We start from the raw sequence: 23,752 nt of genomic DNA, 5'->3' as shown, positions 1-23,752 counted from the left end.
CACCAGCAGAGGCCTCGACCCAAGGGTCATAATGTAAAACCTATACGGTACCAATTTTGATGCACCAGATGCGCATTTCGACAAAGAATGTTTCTTCAGTGATGCTCAACCGAAATGTTTGAAATCCGAAATAACAATGAAGTTTTAGAGCTATTATAGCCAAAAACAGCGTGCCAAAAAAAGTCAACTATTATTTTGTCAATAGCTTGCATCGCTTCAAAATTTGATCATACACAGAACATACTCTTGTGTCGAATCAGTTGAAAGACATATAACCACATGCAGGTGATAATAAAATATTGCTACATAAATATGGGAAGTTAACGATGGAGAAGCTGAAATCATCTCGTTTGTCGCGAACTTCAGATATCAGTTGGCAGTTAGCATCTATATTCAATAAAATATCTATTTAAAAAGCAGAGGAGGTAGACTCTGTGGTGTCTTTTATTTCGTGTTCATTGGGATACACCAAATTTACATATGAATGGAAATGCACATTGTTAATAAGTCGTCTCTAAGAAGGTTAAAAAAAACACAAAGGCACCTGATCCCACCTCTGGTATATCCAGGGGGTCCATGTTTGCCCAACTCTCTATTTTGCATTGCTTATAGGAGTTATGAAATTGATCACTGTTCGTTATCTTCACCTTTCACAAGGCAAATATAATGTCGAGCACAAACATCACATATCAAATGCAGTAAATGGTATTCTAGATTGAAGACATAAATGAATTACTAATGCTGTAAATTTTATTTCAGGCGACATCGAATTGCAATAAAAGCAACCCGTCAACTTGATCAAGATCCCTCAGCAAACGAAAATGGACTGAAACTCTCATATTTCCCCTAACTGGGCATTCGTACAAATCATTCCACTTTCGCTATATATGATTGTGACTAACTTACCGTTTGCCCAGAAAAAAATAATGTGGTTCAATTCTAGCTGTATCGCTGGTCAGAGAGTCATTTCAACAGTCAACTATGCACTTTTTGCCTATATTGACGCTAATCCTATACCGCCTATCCCTTATTTGGAAATTTTCTTGAAAATTTTCTTCTACCTGGTAGTTTTCTTGTTGGACCTTATAGGAAATTCGGTCGTTATATTTACTATTTATGCAAACAAGCGGATGAGGACATCCTCCAACATTCTCATCGTAAACTTGGCTGTATCCGATATTCTGGTGGGTTGTTTCTGTATGTGGGTACACCTTGGGAACCATATAACTCACAACTGGCCTTTTGGATCGTTCCTCTGTAAATTTGAAACCTTTGTACAGGGTAAGTATCTTTTGAAATCACTCCTGAACTATGAGTATATTGATATAATTATTGATGACTAATTATCTATAAATCGATGCACGTTGCACGTTCCTCTAGTTAATATTTAAAGTAGGAACTATTAACAGTGAACAGGTAACATAGTTTATCATTTTGATTTTGACTACGGATAGCTCCGTTTACCTGATCAAGATATAGGGTTCACGACGGGTGTTCCTGTTAGACAGGGGGTGCTTACTCCTCCTTGACACATGATCCCACCCCTGGTATATCTCGTCCGGTCCGTGTTTGAGTGTTGCGGAAAACATCAATCAATCAAGGAAAGCTGAAGATAACGAATTCTTGTAGGGCTCACGGCGAGTGTGACCGGTCGACAGGGAATGCTTACTCCTCCTGGGCACCTGATCCCACCTCTTGTATATACAGGGGTCCGTGTTTGTCCTACTATTTACTTTGTATTGCTTATCGGAGTTATGAGCATGATCACTGTTCGTTATCTTCGCCTTTCATTTCGTATGTGCAATGGACAAGGTACAGTATATGGCCGCTAAATTTATGGGATTTTCACAATGTCTTTTGGTCATGAAGTGTATGAATTAAGGCTTCTTTGACACCAGCTAAGTTCCACAGCAAGCAAAATGACGCGATTTTCATCTTTGACATCACAAATACGTGCAAACACGGAATGGTTGATAGAAAAAAATTACTTTATATCGTTTTATGACTTTTTTTCTTCTAAAATTAGAACTTTTTTTAAATTGCAACAACCAATTTCATATTTTGCATATAGATTCATTTGTTAAAAATGTGTTCGTAAAATTGAAATGGTGTTGTTTGTCATCTGTAATCGAAATGAATTTTGAAAGGAAAAAACAGATGTTTTTCAATGTCACTTAAGAAATCTACCTTAGAAACACTGTAATTAGCGAAAAGACTCACCAGCAGTGTACGATACGTATGTTATTGTATGCAAGGTGAAGATAACGAACAGTGATCAATCTCATAACTCCTACAAGCAATACAAAATAGATAGTTGGGCAAACATTAGTTATGTCATTAGTTATCCATTACTTGATATCTAATGCTTTGTTTAGTGTATACAACAGTGAAAATGTATACCATGAATTATTTCCAAATAGCCAACATATATACAACCTGTAACATTACGGAATGCACAATGAATGTATGTGTTCTTAAAATATGCATGATACTTTTAAAAAAAATTGCAGTATATGGGAAGTGAAGTAGAAATTCACACAGATCTATTGCAATTTTATCTAAATAATAACGCAAACAATATGCAGATAGACCTATACATCGACAAGGAATAGTTTTTGTTTTAGATTTGTTAATTTTCTATGGCATGCTCAATTATCTATCAACATGAAAAAAAGTCGTACAATAAAATTTGCATAAGTGAATTATGATCATAGACACTATATTGATCTTCTTTTTATTAATGGATGCTTAATTATTGGCCCCAACAAATGAGGGGAAAAAATCAATTCTAGCTAGACATATCAATATTCAATAAGTATTTGCTATTATCATGCGGCATTGGTTTACGAGAGTCTGTACTGTATGATGAAATTGTAGTTGTATATCTGTTCTAGCAATGTAAGGGCGTATTAATGAAAGAAAAAAATCCGCCTTTGACCCGGTTAAGTTTTATTGAGTTTAGGAACACGACATAGCTTGCCCATTGTTCTTAATTTTCAAGAGATGGGAAGGTAAAACCAATTTTTAAAAATTGGTTTATTGTATAGTTAGTACTATATACGTCATTGATTAATTGTTATTAGTCCAATACCAACATTGGTAGAAAATTATACATCTCAGTTGACCTCTTCTGCTCAACTCTTCCCTGACAAGACACTAGTTATATGGGACTATAGTTTACTATCATTAAGGTTAATCAATAGTACCCATGTTTTATTAGACTATAGCTAATGACAGTATCATATTTCGTGCTTTACTGTATTTATGTTATAATATCCTGGAACTGTATACCTGTGATTGGGTCAAATGCTGTATGTCGTGTTTCTTATCTATTGTTAGGTCGTTCTTTATAAACTGATTTTGATAGGGATTACTCCGTTTACCTGATCAAGAGATAGGGCTTCACGTTGGGTGTGACCAGTCGATAGGCACCTGATACCCGGTGTGTTCTGTTCAGGGGTATTGATAACGAAAAATATTAAATTTATATATCTCAACTGATTCGATACGAAATCACCTATCATTTGGTCAAATGTTGTCTGGTGCGTTTCAAATCGATTATTAGAACTTTCTTGGTACACTGATTTTGCCTATGGTTTTCTTCATTTAGCTGATACAGGGCTCACTGCAGGTATGACCGGTCGTCGGGGGGTGCAAATGGATGCTTATTCATCTTGGGCACCTCATCTCACCTCTGGTATGTTCAGTGGTACGTGTTAACCTAACCCTCTATTATGTGCTGTTTGTGGGAGTTACATGTACATTATGTTTGAGATTGATCACTGTTCGTTATCTTCACCTTTCATAAAGCTGTGATTTTAGTTTGCTGTTAATATTTATGCTCAATAAGATATCCAGGTATGAAGCAGATGTGGAAGATGATGTGGTGTCTTTCATTTCCGTTCTTGGCAAACTGATTTTGACTACGGATAAATCAGTTTACCTGATCAAGATATAGGGCTTGAGGCGAGTGTGACCGGTCGACAGGTGATGCTTACTCCTCTTAGGCTTCTGATCCCACCTCTGGTATATCCAGGGTCTGTGTTTGCCCAACTCTCTGTTTTGTATTGCTTATAGGAATTATGAGATTGATCACTGTTGGTTATCTTCACCTTTCATAAAATAGATATTTTGTCTTTTTATTTTTATTTTTGCGTTATGTTAATTTCACGTCGATAATATCGCATTATAAAAATTCAATTCTTGCAGTTGTTGCGGTCGTTTCCAGCGTGATGACACTAACTTCCTTATCCGTTGAGAGATTTCATGCTGTTATGTTTCCAACGAAAGGCAAACTATCCAAGAAAATGTTGACATTTTTGGTAGTATTCTCTTGGATAGCAGCCATTGGGACAAGTGCACCAAACTTGAAGGTACTGCAACAACGTGATATTCAGTGGCGGAATCGCCGTGATGTTTGGTGTGAAGAGATTTGGCCGAAATTTTACACAGATACTAATTGTAATTCCGACGAACCCGGCCGCAGGAGTTATTACATTTTCCTAACTGTATTTATGTATTTTATTCCCATGATTGTGATGATGTTAGCATATGGAGTTATAGGAATAAAGTTTTATCTCAGACGAATTCCGGGACACGAGGTTCAAACAACTAACGGAGCTCACAGTAATGCTCGGAAAAAGGTAATGCACATGTATTACATGAAAGTCGTCGGTTTAATGATTACCTGTTGAGTTATATCATGATTTATTTCTAATATGTCGACATTAATGGTAATCAGATGATGGGATCCAAGTGTTCATACATGAAAGGTAAAGATAACAAACAGTAATCAATGTCATAACTTCTAGGCACCTGATCCCACCTCTAGTATATCCAGGGGTCCGTGCTTGCCCAACTCTTTATTTTGTATGTATTGCTTATAGGAGTCATGAGATTGATCACTGTTCGTTATCTTCACCTCTCTATAAGCAATACAAGATATTGAGTTTAGTTTACACGGACCCTTGGATATACCAGATGTGGAGCAGGTGCCTAGGAGAAGTAAACATCCCCTGTCAACCACACCCGCCGTGAGCCCTATATCCTGATCAGGTAAACGGAGTTACCCGTAGTCAAAATCAGTGTGCCAAAAACGGCCTAACAATCGATATGAAATAAGTCAGAGAGCATTTGGCCCAATGATAGGTTGTTTTGGGAAATTAGATTGTTATGGCGACCATAAAATTTGCGAAATGCTGACTTTAATAGAGACTTGAAACTCCTGTACCATCAACTTGTTTGTCAGTAGCCTGTCTGGATTCAAAAACTGATCACAAGCAGAACAGGTCCTTGCGTATCAAATCAGTTGAGAGATATAAACACCACATGCAAGTGATAATGGACTATTGCTACATAAATATGGGAAGTTGACGATGGAGAAGCTGAGCAGATTTCGGCATGATAAAATATCTTCGATATGCAAGGGCTGTATATATATAAAGGATATTTAAATCTGTTACAGGTACTTCGAATGTGCTTTGTGGCATTAGTGGCCTTCGTCGTCTGCTGGACCCCTGAACAGGCGCTTCTACTATATGGCACGCTATACATTCACAGCTATACACTCACAGCTATACACTCACAGCTATACATTCACAGCTATACACTCACAGCTATACACTCACAGCTATACACTCACAGCTATACACTCACAGCGACAAAATGGTAGAGTATTAGTATTTTTATACAATTTCCCAGGTAACCCATTATATTAAGCGTTGAGGTTTTGGAGAGAAATTCGAAACTGATGCTTGTTTATATAAGGAAAGGATAGGAACGATCTAGTTTGCCAATACAACATGTCATTGGCTGAAGTACTGCAAAACATGTTTCATACCGATTGTTAGACCATTCTTGGCACAGTGATTTTGACTACGGATGACTTTGTTTACCTGATCAAGATATACATGTAGGACACACGACGGGTGTGACCGGTCGACAGGGCATGCCCACTCTTCGTAGGCACCTGATCTCACCGCTGGTATGTCCAGGGTTCCGTGTTTGCCCAACTCTCAATTTTGTATTCCTTATTGGAATTATGAGATTGATCACTGTTCGTTATCTTCACCTTTTAATAAGATGAGTTATAGAGGACTTATTTTATTTATAAGGTGATAGAAGTATCTATAATGCCGATAAGTTTTTATTTTTAGGTCACTCCCTTTATGAAGAATGTGAAATATATAGCACTGTTCCTTGCGTACAGTAACAGTGCTATTAACCCTATCATCTACGCCGGGATGACTGAAAAGTTTAGAAAAGGCTTCCAGGACGCTATAAAGACGCTTCAGAGACGGTATGGAAGAAACAGAAATCTACCAGGTAGTGTGCTTACTCAGATAAGAAAGATTTATCTGAAACATGACATCAGTTTTGCAATCCACAGGTCTTACTTTGTAATTGCCGTGTGCATTACAAGGTAATTATAAAGCAAAGCCAAATAATCAACTCGGAGCAGTATTTAAGGTATTCAATGTATAACGATCATATATTTAAAAAAAAAAACGAATGGTGAAAATGACAAAAAATGAAGGTAACGAACAATGATCAATCTCATCTCATCAACGCTATAAAGCATACAAAACCAAACGTAGGGCAAACACGGTCCCCTGGACACACAAGCTGTGGAATCGAGTGTCTACGAGGAGTACAAACATTCCCCGTAGACCGGTCATCCTCGTCGTGAACCCTATATATTTAGGTAAACTGTTTTGACACGCAGTAATATACATTTTTTAAATTCTTTTCATGAAATAAATATTGTTCATTTTAACTGGGATTTTTTTAAATGAAAATTGAGCATAACGATCAGTGCTCCATCTCGTAATTCCTATAAACAATGCACAATTAACAGTAGGACAACTCAATCTCGTAATTCCTATAAACAATGCACAATTTACAGTAGGACAACTCCATCTCGTAATTCCTATACACAATGCACAATTAACAGTAGGACAACTCAATCTCGTAATTCCTATAAACAATGCACAATTAACAGTAGGACAACTCCATCTCGTAATTCCTATAAACAATGCACAATTAACAGTAGGACAACTCAATCTCGTAATTCCTATAAACAATGCACAATTAACAGCAGGACAACTATGGACCCCTGGAAAAGCTCTAAAGGAATCATATATGAATTTTGTCGAGAAGTTAACGAAGTAAACAGGGGATGCTTACTCCTCCTAGGCACCTGATCCCACCTCTGGTGTGTCCAGGGGTCCGTGTTTGCCCAACTATCTATTTTGTATTGCTTGTAGGAGTTATGAGATTGATCACTGTTCGTTATCTTCACCTTGCACTTACAAATGTAATGGATAGATAAGTCAGGATTATCGAAAGCAAATACATATTACATGTATTAGAGACATATCATGTGCATTACATATAAAACTGTAATCAAGGAAACTCGGGTGGTTTTTTTTAAACACCAATTGGATTTTTTAGATAGAAATTTAAATTCCATTTTTTTAAAATTACCTCAGCAAATGACCGTCCACCACAAGGAAGAGTTAAGGACATTATGGAGTAGTGTCGATTACTCTTGTGAAGAATATTACATATTTCACTAATATAAACGTAATTGAATTTGGTACAATGTATGTATTTTGCTTATTTGAAAAAAAATTTATTATGTATACTAGGAATATGCTTATTTAAATCTTTTAATTTACGATATACATCGTTAAACTACTGATAGGGAACACTAACATAGCCATGGCAACCAGTAAACAAATACACACATATATACATACAAATAAATGAATATAGATATATATACATATAGATGTAGACGATGCATGCTGTCATAATCTATAGTTTAAATTAGAAAAACAAATAATTAAAAATTAAATAAAAACTTAATAACCGATAGTTTTATGTTTATCAAAATCTTAATACAGTTTTACGCTTATTATATGATTGTCTTGGATACTGAAGACGACATACAAATATTGCTACTGGGGGATTTATTTTAACTTCAATATAACAGATAGTTCAATGTAACCGACTTCAATATAAGTGGAGTGGACTGTATGTCGTCTTCTTCAGTATCCAAGATAATCATATAATGGCGTCTTCAAGTTTCGGTAAATGATGAATTACAAGTGCTAGCATCATCCATTCGCAAAAATAGTGATATTCTGTTTGCAAAATTTTCTAGTGATATCACTGCGGAGAAAAAGAGGGGAATCTGGTATGGAATCACCAAACAGTAAGTAGTCTAGTTTCTTTAAGAGTTCAAATATACCAAACATTTATATGAATATTAAAAGGAAAGAATGCTGAAACATTTAACATCCCCCCTCCTAACTTCCCTAACAATTTAAGATAAGGACTCAATATACAGTCGTTACCCTCTTTGATATATCATATGACTTTTGAAGCGAAGATTTTGACTACATTTAAGTCAGACAAGTTACAAAGCTTTCAGCAAGATGCTTTACAACTTTTTTGTCAGTTTTTTTTTTTAAATTAATTTTATTCAAAATATAAGCATACCTAACAACTTATCTCTTTCTTCCTTCATCTGGTCCACTTTTGTGACCATTGACTCGTTATGTTTGCATACTCAATTTGATTTACCAGTACAAAGGCTGCACACAAATGATACATCTGTTGGGTGAAAGTTTAGGCACTCTAGAGCATAGCTGTACTGTTCAAGGGAAGTTTTTGATGACAGAGCCCTGTAACCCAAATTTTTAATAGTGACACAACAAAACACACACACTTTCATAGGCGCCGCCATTACTGCTGACGCTTAGAATTCCGGGTATGCTTACGGCGATTCCCATTGTCTTCAATATATCACATAAGATCATGCATTTTAATGAGTCTTGCGATAATGTCTGCATTGTGTCCCACGGGAAGTAAAAGAAGTGCGACTGACCGTGGGTTTCCGACGATGGAACAATGGCAATGTTGCGGCAATATGTCTTTATTTGCCTCTATTCGTCACAAATATGTTCCAAAATGTTCGTCACTCTCCTATTCAAGCTTTATGGAAGTTCTGAGGAAATTTCTCTTGTTCTATCAAGTCATAATGCGTACAGTCCACTCCACTTATATTGAAGTCGGTTATATTGAACTATCTGTTATATTGAAGTTAAAATAACCCACCCCCCAGTAGCAATATTGTTGTAGTTCAGCATTAATTATATTGAACTTTGAATATATAGACTATATCTATATTTTCTGCAGCTAACAACATTGATGGATGTAAACATCACACTAGCCTTAACGTTCCCATGGAGAAAATATTCTGCATAAGCACAGAGAAAGATGGCATCCCTTCCAGCAATGATACACCAAAATAGAGACATTCAGTTAAATAAATATCGTTTATTTTTACCGTTTTTTTTTTAAATGAAAAATTAAAGATAACGAACAGTGATCAGTCTCGTAATTCCTATAAAGACTACAAAATTAAGAGTAGGACAAACAGGCACCCCTGGCCATACTAGAGATGGGACCTGGTGAATACAAGGAGTAAGATCAACTTAACAATTGGCATGAACACCAGTCAACCTGATGACTGGTTGTAAAATATGTCAATTAGATCGTTATAACGACCATAGAATTGGCGAAATGCTGATTTCAAACGAGACTATTGAAACCCCGGTAACACCATCGTGACTGTTTCAGTTGACTGCCTCGACTTAAAAAAAACTTATTATAATCAGAGCATGCATTTAAGTATTGAGTGAGATGGAGAGGTTGTGTTGTGTTTTATATTTATTATCAGTCTCTGATGAATCTCAGGGCCACATCTAAACAAACTTCCTACAAACCGTCTTTATGAATTGAAAAATTACTCCCGTAATAAAAGTTCCATAGGTAATCAGAAGCTTGGATTCTATGGCCAATGAGAATGCTTACATTAAGAAATATACTAGAATTTGTTTGATTTTTACTCTCCAAATGACCGTGGCATCATATCCCTGCATTATATGTGAGCTAATTTCGGACTTATTGAGGATGCCTTCATCAAACTTCATGTTGACAGCATAACTTATTTGCCAAACATTATTTTACCTTTACATTTCATTATAAGCCTAACGTTATATTTCTGGACTTTAAGCTTAAGGTAAGTACATACTCGAACTATTATGAGTTCTAAACTTGTAGAAAATATGTATTAATGTCCTTGTGTTGTGGTTTAAATCTATTAATAATACAAGGAAATCTTTATCTTGCCAGCTTTTCAGAGATGCCCGACACATCAATAGATATATAACAACATAAGAAAATCGCACATTTTCGTTAAAAAAAAAATACATAAAAAAATCTGGTTGAAATAACAAATTCTTCATTTTAATTCTAACAGTTTCAAGATAAAATTTTACTTAATTATGTACATCAGGGAAATCATTGTATAAAACACATACGATTAAAGAAATTCTACCACAACAATTTTTGTTACTGTAAACGTGTTCAGTTTTGTTTGGGAAATTTCGTTCTTTTTTGTAGTGATTTCGTGTGGATTAATTTTCGTTGTATAAAATATCTTAAAGATTATGCATACAAAGTAAATCAATATATGTATTTTCAAACTTCCTGAAATACGATACAGGCACCATTTAATGGCATTTCAATACCATTTGTTCGACGATGCGTTCCGTCGTTAGCACCAATTCACAGGATGTTCATAAGGTATATACCAGGGGCGGAATTTCTCGGAAGCGGACCAGCTACTGAATCAGTATATCAGGGGCAGTAACTCTAGTTATTGAATGTCCCAAAAATCTGTTTACTGGTTCTAGTAATGGTTCAACCCAAGTAAGGGGATTCCTGAACCATAAGGGATTCCTGAACCATGGTCAACACATCGGAATGAAAACACCAGTGAGGGTTTATAACATGTCGATTCTGTAGGGTTATTTATCATGTAATTGATAAAAAAAAATACATAAAAAAGCAATTAAGTGAAAGGTGAAGATAAAGAACAGTGATCAATCTCATAACTCCTATAACCAATACAAAATAGATAGTTGAGCAATGTGGAATCAGGTGCCTAGGAGGAATAAGCATCCCCTGTCGACCTGTATATATAAAACTCGTTAAAATTGAAAATGAAACCGGTTGAGTTATTTCCGGCGTTCTAATTATTCTTTATTATACTATTACTTTTGTGGATATTTACTTATATTTTGGATATATATATATTTGATATTTCCCCCCTGATTCTGTCTTCGTTTTCTTCTGTAACTGCGGCAACCTAGCCAGATCACAAATATTACATAAATATAAATAGCTGTATACATAAATACCAAATTACAAATCAAGGTTTATTTTTGAAAACAGTAATGAATCTTCGAATCGATGATCCAGCTGGGAGTTAATTCCATAGGGTTGATTAGGGTTCCATAGGGTTGATTAGGACACATGGAACCGTCTTTCATCATACAGCTTAGTACGACCGCGTGAATTTATAAGGGGCATGGATTCCGCAGTTTTCGCTGGTACACTTGAACTAGTTCCTACATAGAGCTAATCTATGTAAAGCCTTGAAAGTGTACAACGGGATTTCATATTACTTTCCGTATATCACAAATCACCGGTAAAGTGATATGATGATAGGCTTATGTTCCCTAAACGTGTCACTAGCCTAGCAGCAGTGCATGGAACCGAAACAACTGCCACGTGACCAATAATTCAGAAACTAAGCAATGAACCATGAAAATCAACCCGTAACCAACTTAAACAAAACACTCAAATGTTAAAATTTTAGTTTAATACAAACTATGGAGTTTATGCAAGGTGAAGATAACGAACAGTGATCAATCTCATAACTCCTATAAGCAATACAAAATAGATAGTTGGGCAAACACGGACCCCTTGATATACCAGAGGTGGGATCAGGTGCCTAGGAGGAGTAAGCATCCCCTGTTGACCGGTCACACCCGCTGTGAGCCCTATATCCTGATCAGGTAAACGCAGTTATCCGCAGTCAAAATCAGTGTGCCAAGAACGGCTTAACAATCGGTAAGAAACACGTCAGACAGCATTTGACCCAATGCGAGGTTGTATTGACGTACTAGATCGTTATAACGATCATAGAATTTGCGAAATGCTGACTTCAATCGAGACTGTTGAAACCCCTGTACCATCAACTTGTTTGTCAGTAACTTACCTCGATTTAAAAACTGACTATACGCAGAACAAGCTCTTGCATATCGAATCAGTTGAGATATATAAACACCATATGCAGGTGATAATGGAATATTCCTACATAAATATGGGAAGTTGGCGATGGTGAAACTGAAATCATCCCGTTTGTCATACAGTTGAGTTGTCAGTTTGCCATTAATGTCTACTTTCAATAACATATCTAAGTATGAAGCAGAAGTGGACGACTCTGTGGTGTCCTTTATTTCAAGCTCACAGAGATACGTCAAATCGACATATGAATGAAAGCTATTATTGTTAATAGACAAAACGTCATCGATATATCTAAATGTCGAATTGAAGGCCACAGCGAGAGATTTTTTCTTCTCGCGTAGAAGTTTTTGAATTTACTTTCTCCTGTTTGTTTCTTCACTACATAAACTGGAATATCCGGATTAGGTTGTTCTAAAACTATATAAGTATCATCCTCCCACTGATTAGCTAACTTGTGTTTACCATCAAAAGTTACTTTCTTGACTAAAACACTATCTCCAATCTGTAAAACTGATCCCCGTGTCCTTAGATCATATCTATCCTTCTGTTTGTTCTGTGATTGACTACTTTGTTTCGATGCTAATTTATATGCCTCTAGAAGTCTATTTCTTAACCTTTCTACATATTTTGTCTGTGACTCTGTTTTATTCTGTTTTAAGCCGAAAGCAATACCAATTGGTAAAGTAGATTCCCTACCAAACATTAAGAAGAATGGCGATTGTCCTGTTGATTCATGGCGAGTACAGTTGTACGCATGAACTAAACAAGCTACATGAGATTTCCAATTTATTTTCTTGTTAAAATCCAATGTTCCTAGCATACTAAGTAGTGTACGGTTGAACCGTTCAGTGATACCGTTTCCAATTGGATGGTATGAAGTTGTATGGGACTTCTTAATTCCTAATAAAGTACAAAGTTCTTTTACTAAATTGCTCTCGAAATTTGCTCCTTGGTCTGAATGCAGTCTTCTTGGAATACCATAATTTGGAGAAAAAAACTGGTTGAAAATAATTTCTGCGGTAGTTTTAGCCGTTTGATTTTCCTTTGTAGGAAAAGCTTGTGCGTATTTAGTAAAATGATCTGTCACAACCAAGATGTTCTGATGTCCTTTTGACTGTTCCAAAGATAAAAAATCCATACAAACTAGTTCCAGTGGTTGTGAGGTTTGAATATTAACCAAAGGTGCCAAATCTGGTTGGGTTTTTCTCTTGATACAGTTCCTACAATTATTTATCCATTGCTCAATATCTTTTGTCATTCCTGGCCAATAAAATCTATCTCTAATTAAATTTGTTGTCCTGTCTCTACCCAGATGTCCCATTTCATCATGTACAGCTTGCAAAATAATGTTGACGTGATTTTGGAACTACTAGTTGGAGTCGATTTTCACTTTTCTGTATAGTACATTATCCTTCATTTCCAATTGATCAAAAATCTTATACAGTGGACTAGCTGGTAATTCTCCTTTCCTTGGCTTTGTATCTTTATCAACAAATGTTCTCCAAGATCTTAACTCTGGATCATTCATCTGAACTAAATCCCACTGTATTGTATCACTGACTCCCACGTGTAGGTCAATCTCTGCCATTGATACAGCTTGAGGATTGCATGACAAAGTCTCTATGTATGGTATCTGCGTTCTGTTACAAATTGAGTTTATTGATTTAGGTGGAATTCTTGAGAGCGCATCTGCATCCTGGTTGTTCTTGCCTGCCCTGTACAAAATCATATGCACCTAATGAAGCCAACCATTTATGTCCAGTAGCATCTAAGTGGGCGGTGGAAAGAACATATGTAAGCGGATTGTTATCTGTAAGAACTATGAACTGGTTGCCGTATAAATAATCATGGAATTTGTCACAAATAGCCCATTTGAGTGCAAGAAACTCAAGCTTGTGTGCCGGGTAATTTTTCTCTGCCTTTGATAATCCACGACTTGCATATATGAAATAGCTCTCTTAAATCCTGCTTGCTCCTGATATAATACCGCTCCTAGTCCTTGGCCACTGGCATCTGTATGTATCTCAAATGGCTTATTATAATCAGGATAACTAAGTACTGGAGCTGAAGATAATTTCTTTTTCAAATGATCAAATGCTTCCTGTTGTCTACTTCCCCACTCCCATGTTTTCTGTTTAGTCTGTTTATTTTTATTTTTCTTGCTAGTTGATAGCATCAATTCTGTCAGTGGTCTTGAAATTTGACTAAAATTTTTGATAAATCTTCTATAATATCCTGCGAATCCTATAAATCTCCTTACATCCTCAGGTGTTGATGGAACAGGCCAGTTTACTACTTTTCCCACTTTTTCTGGGTCAGTTTCCACTCCGCTCTCCGAAACAATATGGCCTACATACTTCACTTTAGTTTTGAAAAACTGACATTTCTTGGGCGATAATTTCAGGTTTGCAGATCTTATCCTGTCAAAATACTGATTCTAATCTATGAAGATGCTTTTTGAATGTCCTAGAAAATATTATGATGTCATCTATGAATATGCAGCATATTTTCAAATGATAATCTCCTAATATTTCTTGCATTAATCTCTGGTATGTAGCAGGTGCTCCTGTGAATCCGAATGACATCCGATTAAATTCATACAGTCCAAGTGGTCCGACTGTAAATGCAGTTCTTTCCTTGTGTTCTTTGCATATCTCTACCTGGTGATATCCTGACTTCATATCAATGACTGAAAAATACTTATTTCCTGCCATGGCATCCAACATCTCTTCAATTCTTGGAAGTGCGTATGCATCTTTCTTTGTCCGTTTATTTAGCTGTCTAAAATCCACACAGAATCTCAATGTGTTGTCCTTTTTTCTAACTAATACAACGTTTGAAGCCCATGGTGATTTTGATTTTCTGATGATTCCTGATTGTAGTAAAAGTTGTACATGTTCCCTAACATCATTAATCATAGATGGCGCTATTTTCCGATATCGTTGTTTGAATGGATGAGTGTCAGTTAATTCAATCCTGTGGTCTACATCAGTTGCATGTCCTACATCAGTATCTCCAGTGGAAAATATGTCTTTGTATCTCGATATAAACTCATTTGCCTGTTTGAATTCCTCCTTAGTGATATCTGCTTGATCTACAATTTTCTTGCTTAATACCTCTGGAATATCTGTAGATTTCTTTGTTATTTCCTCAATACTAACTGGTTGTATTTCGCAAAGTATAGAATTTGGCCTAATAATTTCTGTCCCTGTTGTTATGTTGCTTATATAAACATCTATTTCTGAAGATTTATTATCATACTGAAGTAGAGATGGCTCAATATCTAAATCTGGACTGCTGGATTTCGCTGCTGGAACCAATATAGCAGATGTCTGATGGTATGGCACTGTGTTTTCTATAAATCCTTTTAATACCATGTTTGTATTTGGAGGTACTTTGATTATTCCTGATTCCCCATTATGCCAATGCGAAAATTATTCCGCCTTAATTCCTTCTCTCTCAAGTGGATAGATCTAAATGTAAGGTACCATGGCGTCTTGAAGTTCGAAGTTTGAAGATACCTATCTCCTGATTTTCTTTTGCAATTCTCAATCAATGATTTTAGAATGTTGGTTCCTAGAAGAAGTGGTACTCGATTGTTGTATTGACTGTCTGGAATAACTAATAGAATTGCATTCAATGGATTATCTATGCCTTGAATTTCTAGTTCTACTTCTATGAATCCTTCATATGGCAATGGGTTTCCATCTGCACACTCGATGTTCATTATATTGTCTAATTCCTGGATTGGGATATTGTTTAAATATTCCAAGTAAAATTTCTTACTAACTGTAGATACTGTTGATCCTGTATCTAAGAGAGTCGATGCTGTAATTCCATTAATTATTATTTCTGCTTCTGTTGGTTCACCACAAATTCCTGGTGGTAACTTTCTCTTAAATAATGGTTATATGGGATCTTTAAATCTCCTGTCTACGGGCGACCCCTGAACGTAGACTTGCTGTAGTTTAAAGGTTTTCCATCTACATCTGTTCTCTCTCTGCAACCTTTCTCAATATGACCCTCTTTTCTACATCTCCTGCACTTTATCGGTGGGTAATCTGGTGTTTGGTCTCTGTTATTGTCATATTTCCCATGTGAATGATATCCATCACTTCCCGATTCCCTGTACCTTCCTTTTGATTGGTATCCTTTTTTCTGTGTTCTATATCTGGATCGTCCTCTCTCTATATTATCAAGCCTGTGTGTAATCTGCTTAAGAATTCCTGCAAAGTCCTCTTTCTGTTCTGTTTCAACTACAACAGCTTGCTTTGATATTTGTTTCTTTGATATATCTTCATCCAATTTGTTTTCCTTTTCAATTATTCTCAAAGCTACTCTCAATTCGTCAAATGTATTAAACTTTTCTCTCTCGTAGTGTGTGATAGCTTTGAGTTCAGGTTTGAGACCTTTCCAGAGCATGTCGTGCAGCATTTTATCTGCTTCAGGTTTACTAACAGTTCCTGTAGTCAATGCTCTACCTATAATGCATTCTAATCTACAGCACCAAGCTGTAACATTCTCATCCTTGCTCTGTCTGCTACCATAAAATTCACTCATAATAGTCTCTCTGTCATCCACCTCTCCATACACACTTGTGAGTTTCCTCAAAATATCAGTAACATCAGCATGAGGACCAAGTCCCATTATCACTCGACCAGCCTCTCCTTTGAGTGATCTCCTTATTGCCTGTGCAACAAGTTCTTTAGCATGAGTTTTCTCCTGTAAAAGACATTTGACCTCATAAAACCAAAGATCAAAACTGGTTTCTCCTTTACCAGATGTTCCTGAGAATTTACTTAGTCTTGGTGGATGAATATAAGCTGCAGGTTGAGACTTAGTTTCATGGTGTCCTGATACTGTGGATTTTTTCTGGATGGGCTGGTTCTAGCTTTACTGCTTCCATCAGTCCTTGTTCCTCGACATATGCTTTCATCTATAATTCTAATTCCTCCTTCGTATCAGCTTTGGGAACAATATCAAATTCTTTCAAAGTATCAATCAAAGTTTTATACTGTTCTGGCGTTTCTGCCATGATGATTGTTGTTGATAATTCACGAACAAAGTATCCGTACTAGCTAGTATACGAAATAAGTGTAAATCACGAAATGCACGAATTAACAACACGTGTAAGAGTGCGCACAATATTTCGCGTGGTTGACCGAGTATCTAAATAAAGCAATAATTGTTAATCAACAATTTCAGACTGTTGATTAAATATGAATTGTAGGTTGCAATATACTTATCTATGTAAGCTAATTCTCTGATTACCCTGTTGCAATCTGTCTTACACAACTGAACTTCACAACAAACAACTGACTGACAACTGACCAACAAATTACTGTCAAACTAGACTGCAAGTTTGTTTGTAAAGAAAAAAATAAATGTCAATTTGTTTCAGTCATTCATGTTAGTATTCAAGGGGAGAAAAATTCATCCTGCATTTTATCTCAATCACACATCCTTCCATTCTGCATGTTTCTCACTCTACCAAAATGCTCAAAAATGGATTCACTAATTGTGTGATAGATGACAGACTAAATTGATCTAATTAATAAATCAGTATCAGCTTATCACTGATTATTCTAATCTAAATTCAGGTACCTCAGTATCAATGCATATAGATATAATAAATCTAAAGTGACATATGCATAAACCTGAACACTAGTAACATCGGTCCATGGAATTACCGGAAACACCGTAAACACCAGGTAATTCCCGAAAACACCAATAAAAGTACCGAAAACACCAATGTATTATCAAATAATACCTCTAGGATGATAGTTCATGCCTGTAAATACATGTATGCAAATTGCCATTCATATTGAAGGAAAATTGAATGAGCTATGGTTAATTTTATATCTTGTATTTCAGACTGCATTTATCGGCGCCATTGGCGTCCGTGTTAGCCAACCAGAATGTCGTTCCCGGCGGTTAATTCAAATTCGACATGACTATGATTTATGTATTTTAACAAGCATATATCCAAAATAAAAGTTATATTTATCAACCCAATATCACTGGAGAGAGAGAGGGAGACGGTTAAATTTCGAATGCAAGCACTTTCACTTATACATGTGCCTTAGGGCCGATTTGCATTTAGTCGACCAATATAAAAAAATAATTCACAAAATTGTTTGCTAAAGTGTTTAATTTTGATTACAAAGAATATCCTAAATCCGTATTACTACTACGATTTACATTTTAAAAAGTGATATTCGGCATGATCACTGGGGGGCAAATTGTGAACAATAATCATCTGTGTGGTAGTCCATGATGATCGTCGGATTTGTTTTAAAAACACTACATTACGCCGCCCAGAAAAATACCAATCTTCTTAGGACGCGCCTATAAGTCGGACATAGAGTTTTGGACCAAAAATTGACTCCCAAAAATCCGACTTATAGGGGAGTATATACGGTACTAAAGTCTGAATTTAATGATAGGATTAAACATTCTTTTTGACTGCTACACGATACAAATTGGTGGCAGCGTAGTGACTCTGGTGTTTAGCGGGAGGCCTGTTTCATGAAGAATCTCTTCGGAACTCTGGGTACGGACGTAGATTCGTCCGGGGACGATGGTGGTTGTCATCAGTTTACAATACTATTGTTTTTCCTCATTTTAATTATTGTTGTACAGTATGGCAGGATACAAAGAACATGACAAATATTGTTAGGCTTTTTTAAATTTTACAAAAGAGGGCAGCAAGGATCATTTTACATATCAAAGTACCTTATTCAGTGTCAACTTCTTGCATGCTATCAAATTTGAGATGGATGCCTTTGATTGACTATTTTATTTATCGAAAAATTATTCTTATGTTTAAAGTTTTACACCATATGACTCCAGCTAGAGTATTTGCATGTTTAGATTTGTGAATGAGATAAACACAAGAAATACAAGACAGAGCTCTACTAATTTTATTTATGTTACAAGAGCCAAAACAGAATATTTTAGAAGATCTTTTATCATTTCAGCAGCAATTTCATGGAACTCATTACCAGATTTTATAAGAAAATGCACAACTACCAAATCTTTTAAATCAGCCTATATCTAAAACATTATTTTGATCCTCAACGATACTCGTGTGTTTATTGTCTCTTTTCATTTAATTCTTATCTGTATATATATGAACTGTGATATTTCCATGCTTTGTGATATATGTTCTCGATATGTATATATGTTATAGACAGGACCACAATGTAAACTAGTTTATACAACTAATTGTGCAATCCTGTATAAATAAAGGGTATCATTATTATTATCTACTAAGCAGGTGTCAGAGCGGGGGAAATGTAGCAGACAGTATACTATAGAGGGAACTTGTACTGCCTCGCTAGAGAGCTAGCTTTTCTAGTGATGTGGTAGAGTGTCTCTCTTCGTCACGCATGTTAAGCAACGGTGAGCGTGATCAGTACTTGGCTGGGTGCATGACTGCTACACATCACACCATTATTGTTATTATTGCAAGATGGATTAATCATCAGATCTACAAAAAATTTATATCATAGGAATGGAATGGGTAAACATTTAGGCTACAGTTTTCTGGATTACTTTAAAATTATGATTACATAGTGTAGAATCTTTTTCTTTTTTTTTTTTACAAAGTTTATATCAGTAACCCTTAGCTCAGCAACAACAGCAACACTTACATCTACAGTAAGTCATGGTTATAGCAAACCTTCAGGGCCCCAGCAACAACAGCAACACTTACATCTACAGTAAGTCATGATTATAGCAAACCTTCAGGGCCAGCGAAAAACAGTGTTATATTCAATAAAAGAATTTTTATTTTCCTCTCATAGAGGAATATAAATACCTGGTAACACTTTGCAATAAATGTGAATTCGTTGTAAGTGTGAGTTCATTTTATGCATGTTTTACTGTATTTGAAATCAAGAAACTATTCCAAATGCAAGGACAAAAAGCCTGATCATGAAAATTCTGATTATCAAAGAGGTATATAGATCAGTGTGTGACAATTACAGAGGCAACACTTCTCCATCAGTACCAAGTCAAGTATTCTTCAAATTGGTAAAACAAAGGATTCAAGATGGGGTGGAAAGGCAGCTGTGTGAGGAACAGGCTGCATGGATTTAGAAAGGGGGGAGCACTTGAATGAACATCAATAGAAACTCTAATGGCAACCCAGGCAAACTGATCAGAATGGTGAAACTCATATATGAAACAACTGAATGTGCAGTACTGGGAGATGGTGAGGAATCGGGCTGGTTGTTTTTTCCTGTTGATAATACTTTTTATGAGCCATCAGGAATAAGGTGAACTCTACTCTCTAATTCAAAACACCCAACAAAAGATGTAAAGACTATCAGAAAATACTAGTCAAGATGGCCTCAGAATGCGCATTAAAAAAAACTAAGGAAATTTGTGAAAGGGGGGTCTAGCACTTGATCTTTTAGGTACTTTTCTCAACTTCCATCTCTATTCCATTTGCTTTACATTGTACATCATTTAACATCTTAGATAGATCTTGAGACAGTTTTTATACATGGAAAAGATTAGTTTATTTACTACTTTTTTCTAAATTTCTAGTCATTTTAATCTCCATACTCGGACCTTATTTCGCAATAAAAAAAAATAGATTTTGATTTAAAGGCTCCCAATACGCTCCCAATAGGTTGGGTGCCGCCTAGGCCCCCAGAAACTCTGGTGTAAATGGTGCACAATCCTGCATTCCAAAAACTTTTATGTTACATATGTAACAGAAAGGGAGAAAATGCAAATGGACCAGACCGGGATTCGATCCCGGGCCCCCTGAATCTCTAGTCAGGTGTTCTACCAAATGAGCTATCTGGCCACCAGTAGTCAAACCCGTCTGACCGCTACATTCCTCCCTCCTTAAATGTCTTCACACTTGAAGACATCAACCAAGGATCTTTATCCCCTGGCAGGCATTTTCACCTGTCAGGTGCTGGTCTGTGGCACCAAATGTAACAGGAAGGGAGAAAATGCAACGGACCAGACCAAGATTTGATCCCGGGCCCCCTGAATCTCTAGTCAGGTGCTCTACCAACTGAGCTATCTGGCCACCGACGATCGAATCTGGCTGACCGCTACACTCCTCCTTCCTTAAATGTCTTCACACCTGAAGACATCAACCCAGGATCTTTATCCCCTGGCAGGCATTTTCACCTGTCAGTTCCAGGATCCTGGTCATGGCACCAAATGTAACAAAGGGAGAAAATGCAACGGACCAGACCAGGATTCGATCCCGGGCCCCCATAATCTCTAGTCAGGTACTCTACCAACTGAGCTATCTGGCCACCAGCGATCGAATCTGGCTGACCGCTACACATATATACTTTTTAAGAATCTTGTATCTGATGAAAATATCATGAATATATATCTCAGTGTGTCTTCTTAGTTTACCCTAGAATTAAATGATAAATTGGTGTTAATAAATTACCCGTAAGTATAACCACCTTTTTTGGTCTGCAAAAAAAAAAAAAAAAAAAAAAAAAAAAAAAAAAAAACCAGAGGCCCATGGGCCACATCGCTCACCTGATTCACCTTGGCTCATATTTAAAGATTTTTCCTATATATTCGCATGTAAAACTTTAATCCCTATTGTGGCCCCAAACCTACTCCCCCCGGGCCATGATTTTAAAATTGAATCTGGACTATGTTAGGAAGCTTTCATGTGAATGTAAACTTTTCTGGCCCAGTGATTTTTAAGGGTGGGACGGTACCCTTTCTAGCCAATCCAATACATATCATGATACTTGGCACATGATACGATACATATCGCGATACTTTGCATATCAATAAAAAGTAGAAAAAACGGATTTCAAATTTATTCACTTCAAAACAAAAGAGAAAAAATATCACTCGGTTCAGTTAGCTATTTGAGCAGAATAAAATAAATATCACAATGGTCCAAACATCTTGCAAATAACTTGTCTTATCGATGTTTCTTGCAACGTTTTCCCTTTCATAAACTGGCAAGCCACACCTCTCGCATACACCTGACTTGCTTCCAGTCGGTTTTGTTAACGTCATGTAGTCCGCCATCTGTTCAACAGACTAAAAATACCCAACTTGTAACATTCGGATATTTTTAGAAAACATTATAACGGGTATCGTCATTTGATAGACATGCGTATCGATCCGTATATCGCTAAGATGAATATCATGATGCATCGGTGCACCGATGGATCGTCCCACCTCTAGTGATTTTTCAAAAGAAGATTTTTAATGATTTTCCCCTATATATTTGTATGTAAAACTTTGATCCTCTATTTTTGCCTCATCTTACCCCCGGGGACCATGATTTTAATAAACATGAATCTGCACTATGTCGGGAAGCTTTCATGTAAATCTCAGCTCTTCTGGCCCATGGTTATTGAGAAGAAGATTTTTAAAGATTTTCCCTATATTTCTATGTAAAACTTTGATATCCTAATAGGGCCTATTGTGGCCCCATCCTATCCTTGGGGACCATGATTTTAACAAACTTCAATCTGCACTATGTTAGGAAGCTTTCATGTAAATTTCCACTTTCTTTGTCCAGTAGTTTTTGAGAAGATTTTCCTTATATATTTCTATGTAAAATTTTGATCCCCCTTGTGGCCCCATCCTGCCCCCGGTGGCCATGATGTTTACAAACTTGAGCTTTTCTGGCTTAGTGGTTCTTGAGAAGAAGATTTTTAAAGATTTTCCCTTTACATTTGTATGTACAAGTTTGATCCTCTATTGTGGCCCCATCCAACCCCTGGGGACCATGATTTTAATAAACATGAATCTGCACTATGTCAGGAAGCTTTCATGTAAATTTCAGCTCTTCTGGTCCATTGGTTGTGGAGAAGACAATTTTTAAAGATTTTCCCTATATATTTCTATGTAAAACTTTGATCCCCTATTGTGGCCCCATCCTATCCTCGGGGGCCATGATTTTAACAAACTTCAATCTGCACTATGTTAGGAAGCTTTCATGTAAATTTCCACTTTCTTTGCCCAGTAGTTTTTTGAGAAGATTTTCCTAAAATATTTCTATGTAAAATTTTGATCCCCCTTGTGGCCCCATCCTGCTCCCGGGGGTGATGATTTTTACAAACTTGAATCTGTACTATGTTAGGAAGATTTCATGTAAATTTCAGCTTTTCTGGCCCAGTGGTTCTTGAGAAGATTTCTAAATGACCCCACCCTATTTTTGCGATTATCTCCCCTTTGAAAGAGACATGGCTCTTCATTTGAACAAACTTGAAAGTCCTTCACCCAAGGGTGCTTTTGGCCAAGTTTGGTTGAAATTAGCCCAATGGTTCTGGAGAAGAAGGTGAAAATGTAAAAAGTTTACAGACAGACAGACAACAGGCGATCAGAAAAGCTCGATGAGTTAAAAAAAAATGGGGGGGGGGGGTCTGGGCCCCCTCCCTCTGGATCTGCCTTGGGTAACATTAAAGGGGAATTGTGTTGAGGTGTTTAATAAAACTAGAAAGGGTACAGTGAAGATATTTGTTTCCATATATTTCTGAATCAATGCTTTCTTTCGTAGAAACCATATGCTTTCCAGCAAAATATATCCATAAATTGAGATATCATGCAAAAATGAACCTCAACCATCTAT

At 36.5% G+C, this 23,752-nt stretch overlaps 2 protein-coding genes across 4 annotated transcripts in view; one reads left to right on the top strand and one right to left on the bottom strand.

Moving 5' to 3' along the window:
- LOC125666820 (receptor-interacting serine/threonine-protein kinase 1-like) overlaps positions 1 to 23,752 on the bottom strand; it is a 542,042-nt gene that overhangs the window by 439,499 nt on the left and 78,791 nt on the right. The window lies entirely within an intron of this gene.
- On the top strand, positions 764 to 18,142 carry LOC125667108 (neuropeptide FF receptor 2-like). Of its 3 annotated transcripts, none has more exons than XM_048900484.2 (5): positions 764 to 1,281; positions 4,210 to 4,643; positions 6,156 to 6,324; positions 8,168 to 8,218; positions 18,040 to 18,142. In XM_048900484.2, the coding sequence occupies exons 1-5, from the start codon at positions 888 to 890 to the stop codon at positions 18,072 to 18,074; spliced, it is 1,083 nt and encodes a 360-aa protein (XP_048756441.2). In that variant the 5' UTR covers positions 764 to 887; the 3' UTR covers positions 18,075 to 18,142. The 3 variants fall into 3 exon arrangements, with proteins under 3 accessions (XP_048756441.2, XP_048756423.2, XP_056009208.1); XM_048900466.2 differs by lacking the exon at positions 18,040 to 18,142 and adding an exon at positions 9,205 to 9,354; XM_056153233.1 differs by lacking the exons at positions 8,168 to 8,218; positions 18,040 to 18,142 and adding an exon at positions 9,205 to 9,354.

Source organism: Ostrea edulis, chromosome 1 (genome assembly GCF_947568905.1).
Source record: "Ostrea edulis chromosome 1, xbOstEdul1.1, whole genome shotgun sequence".
Taxonomy (NCBI): domain Eukaryota; kingdom Metazoa; phylum Mollusca; class Bivalvia; order Ostreida; family Ostreidae; genus Ostrea; species Ostrea edulis.
This window is presented reverse-complemented; position numbering and strand designations above follow the sequence as displayed.

Excerpts from the sequence above, each read along its gene's own strand:
- LOC125667108 (XM_048900466.2), top strand. The coding sequence starts at position 888 with ATGATTGTGACTAACTTACCGTTTGCCCAGAAAAAAATAATGTGGTTC. Across the intron at positions 1,282-4,209 it reads ATTTGAAACCTTTGTACAGG|TTGTTGCGGTCGTTTCCAGC; the intron begins GTAAGTATCTTT and ends CAATTCTTGCAG. Across the intron at positions 6,325-8,167 it reads AAGAAACAGAAATCTACCAG|TGATATCACTGCGGAGAAAA; the intron begins GTAGTGTGCTTA and ends AAAATTTTCTAG.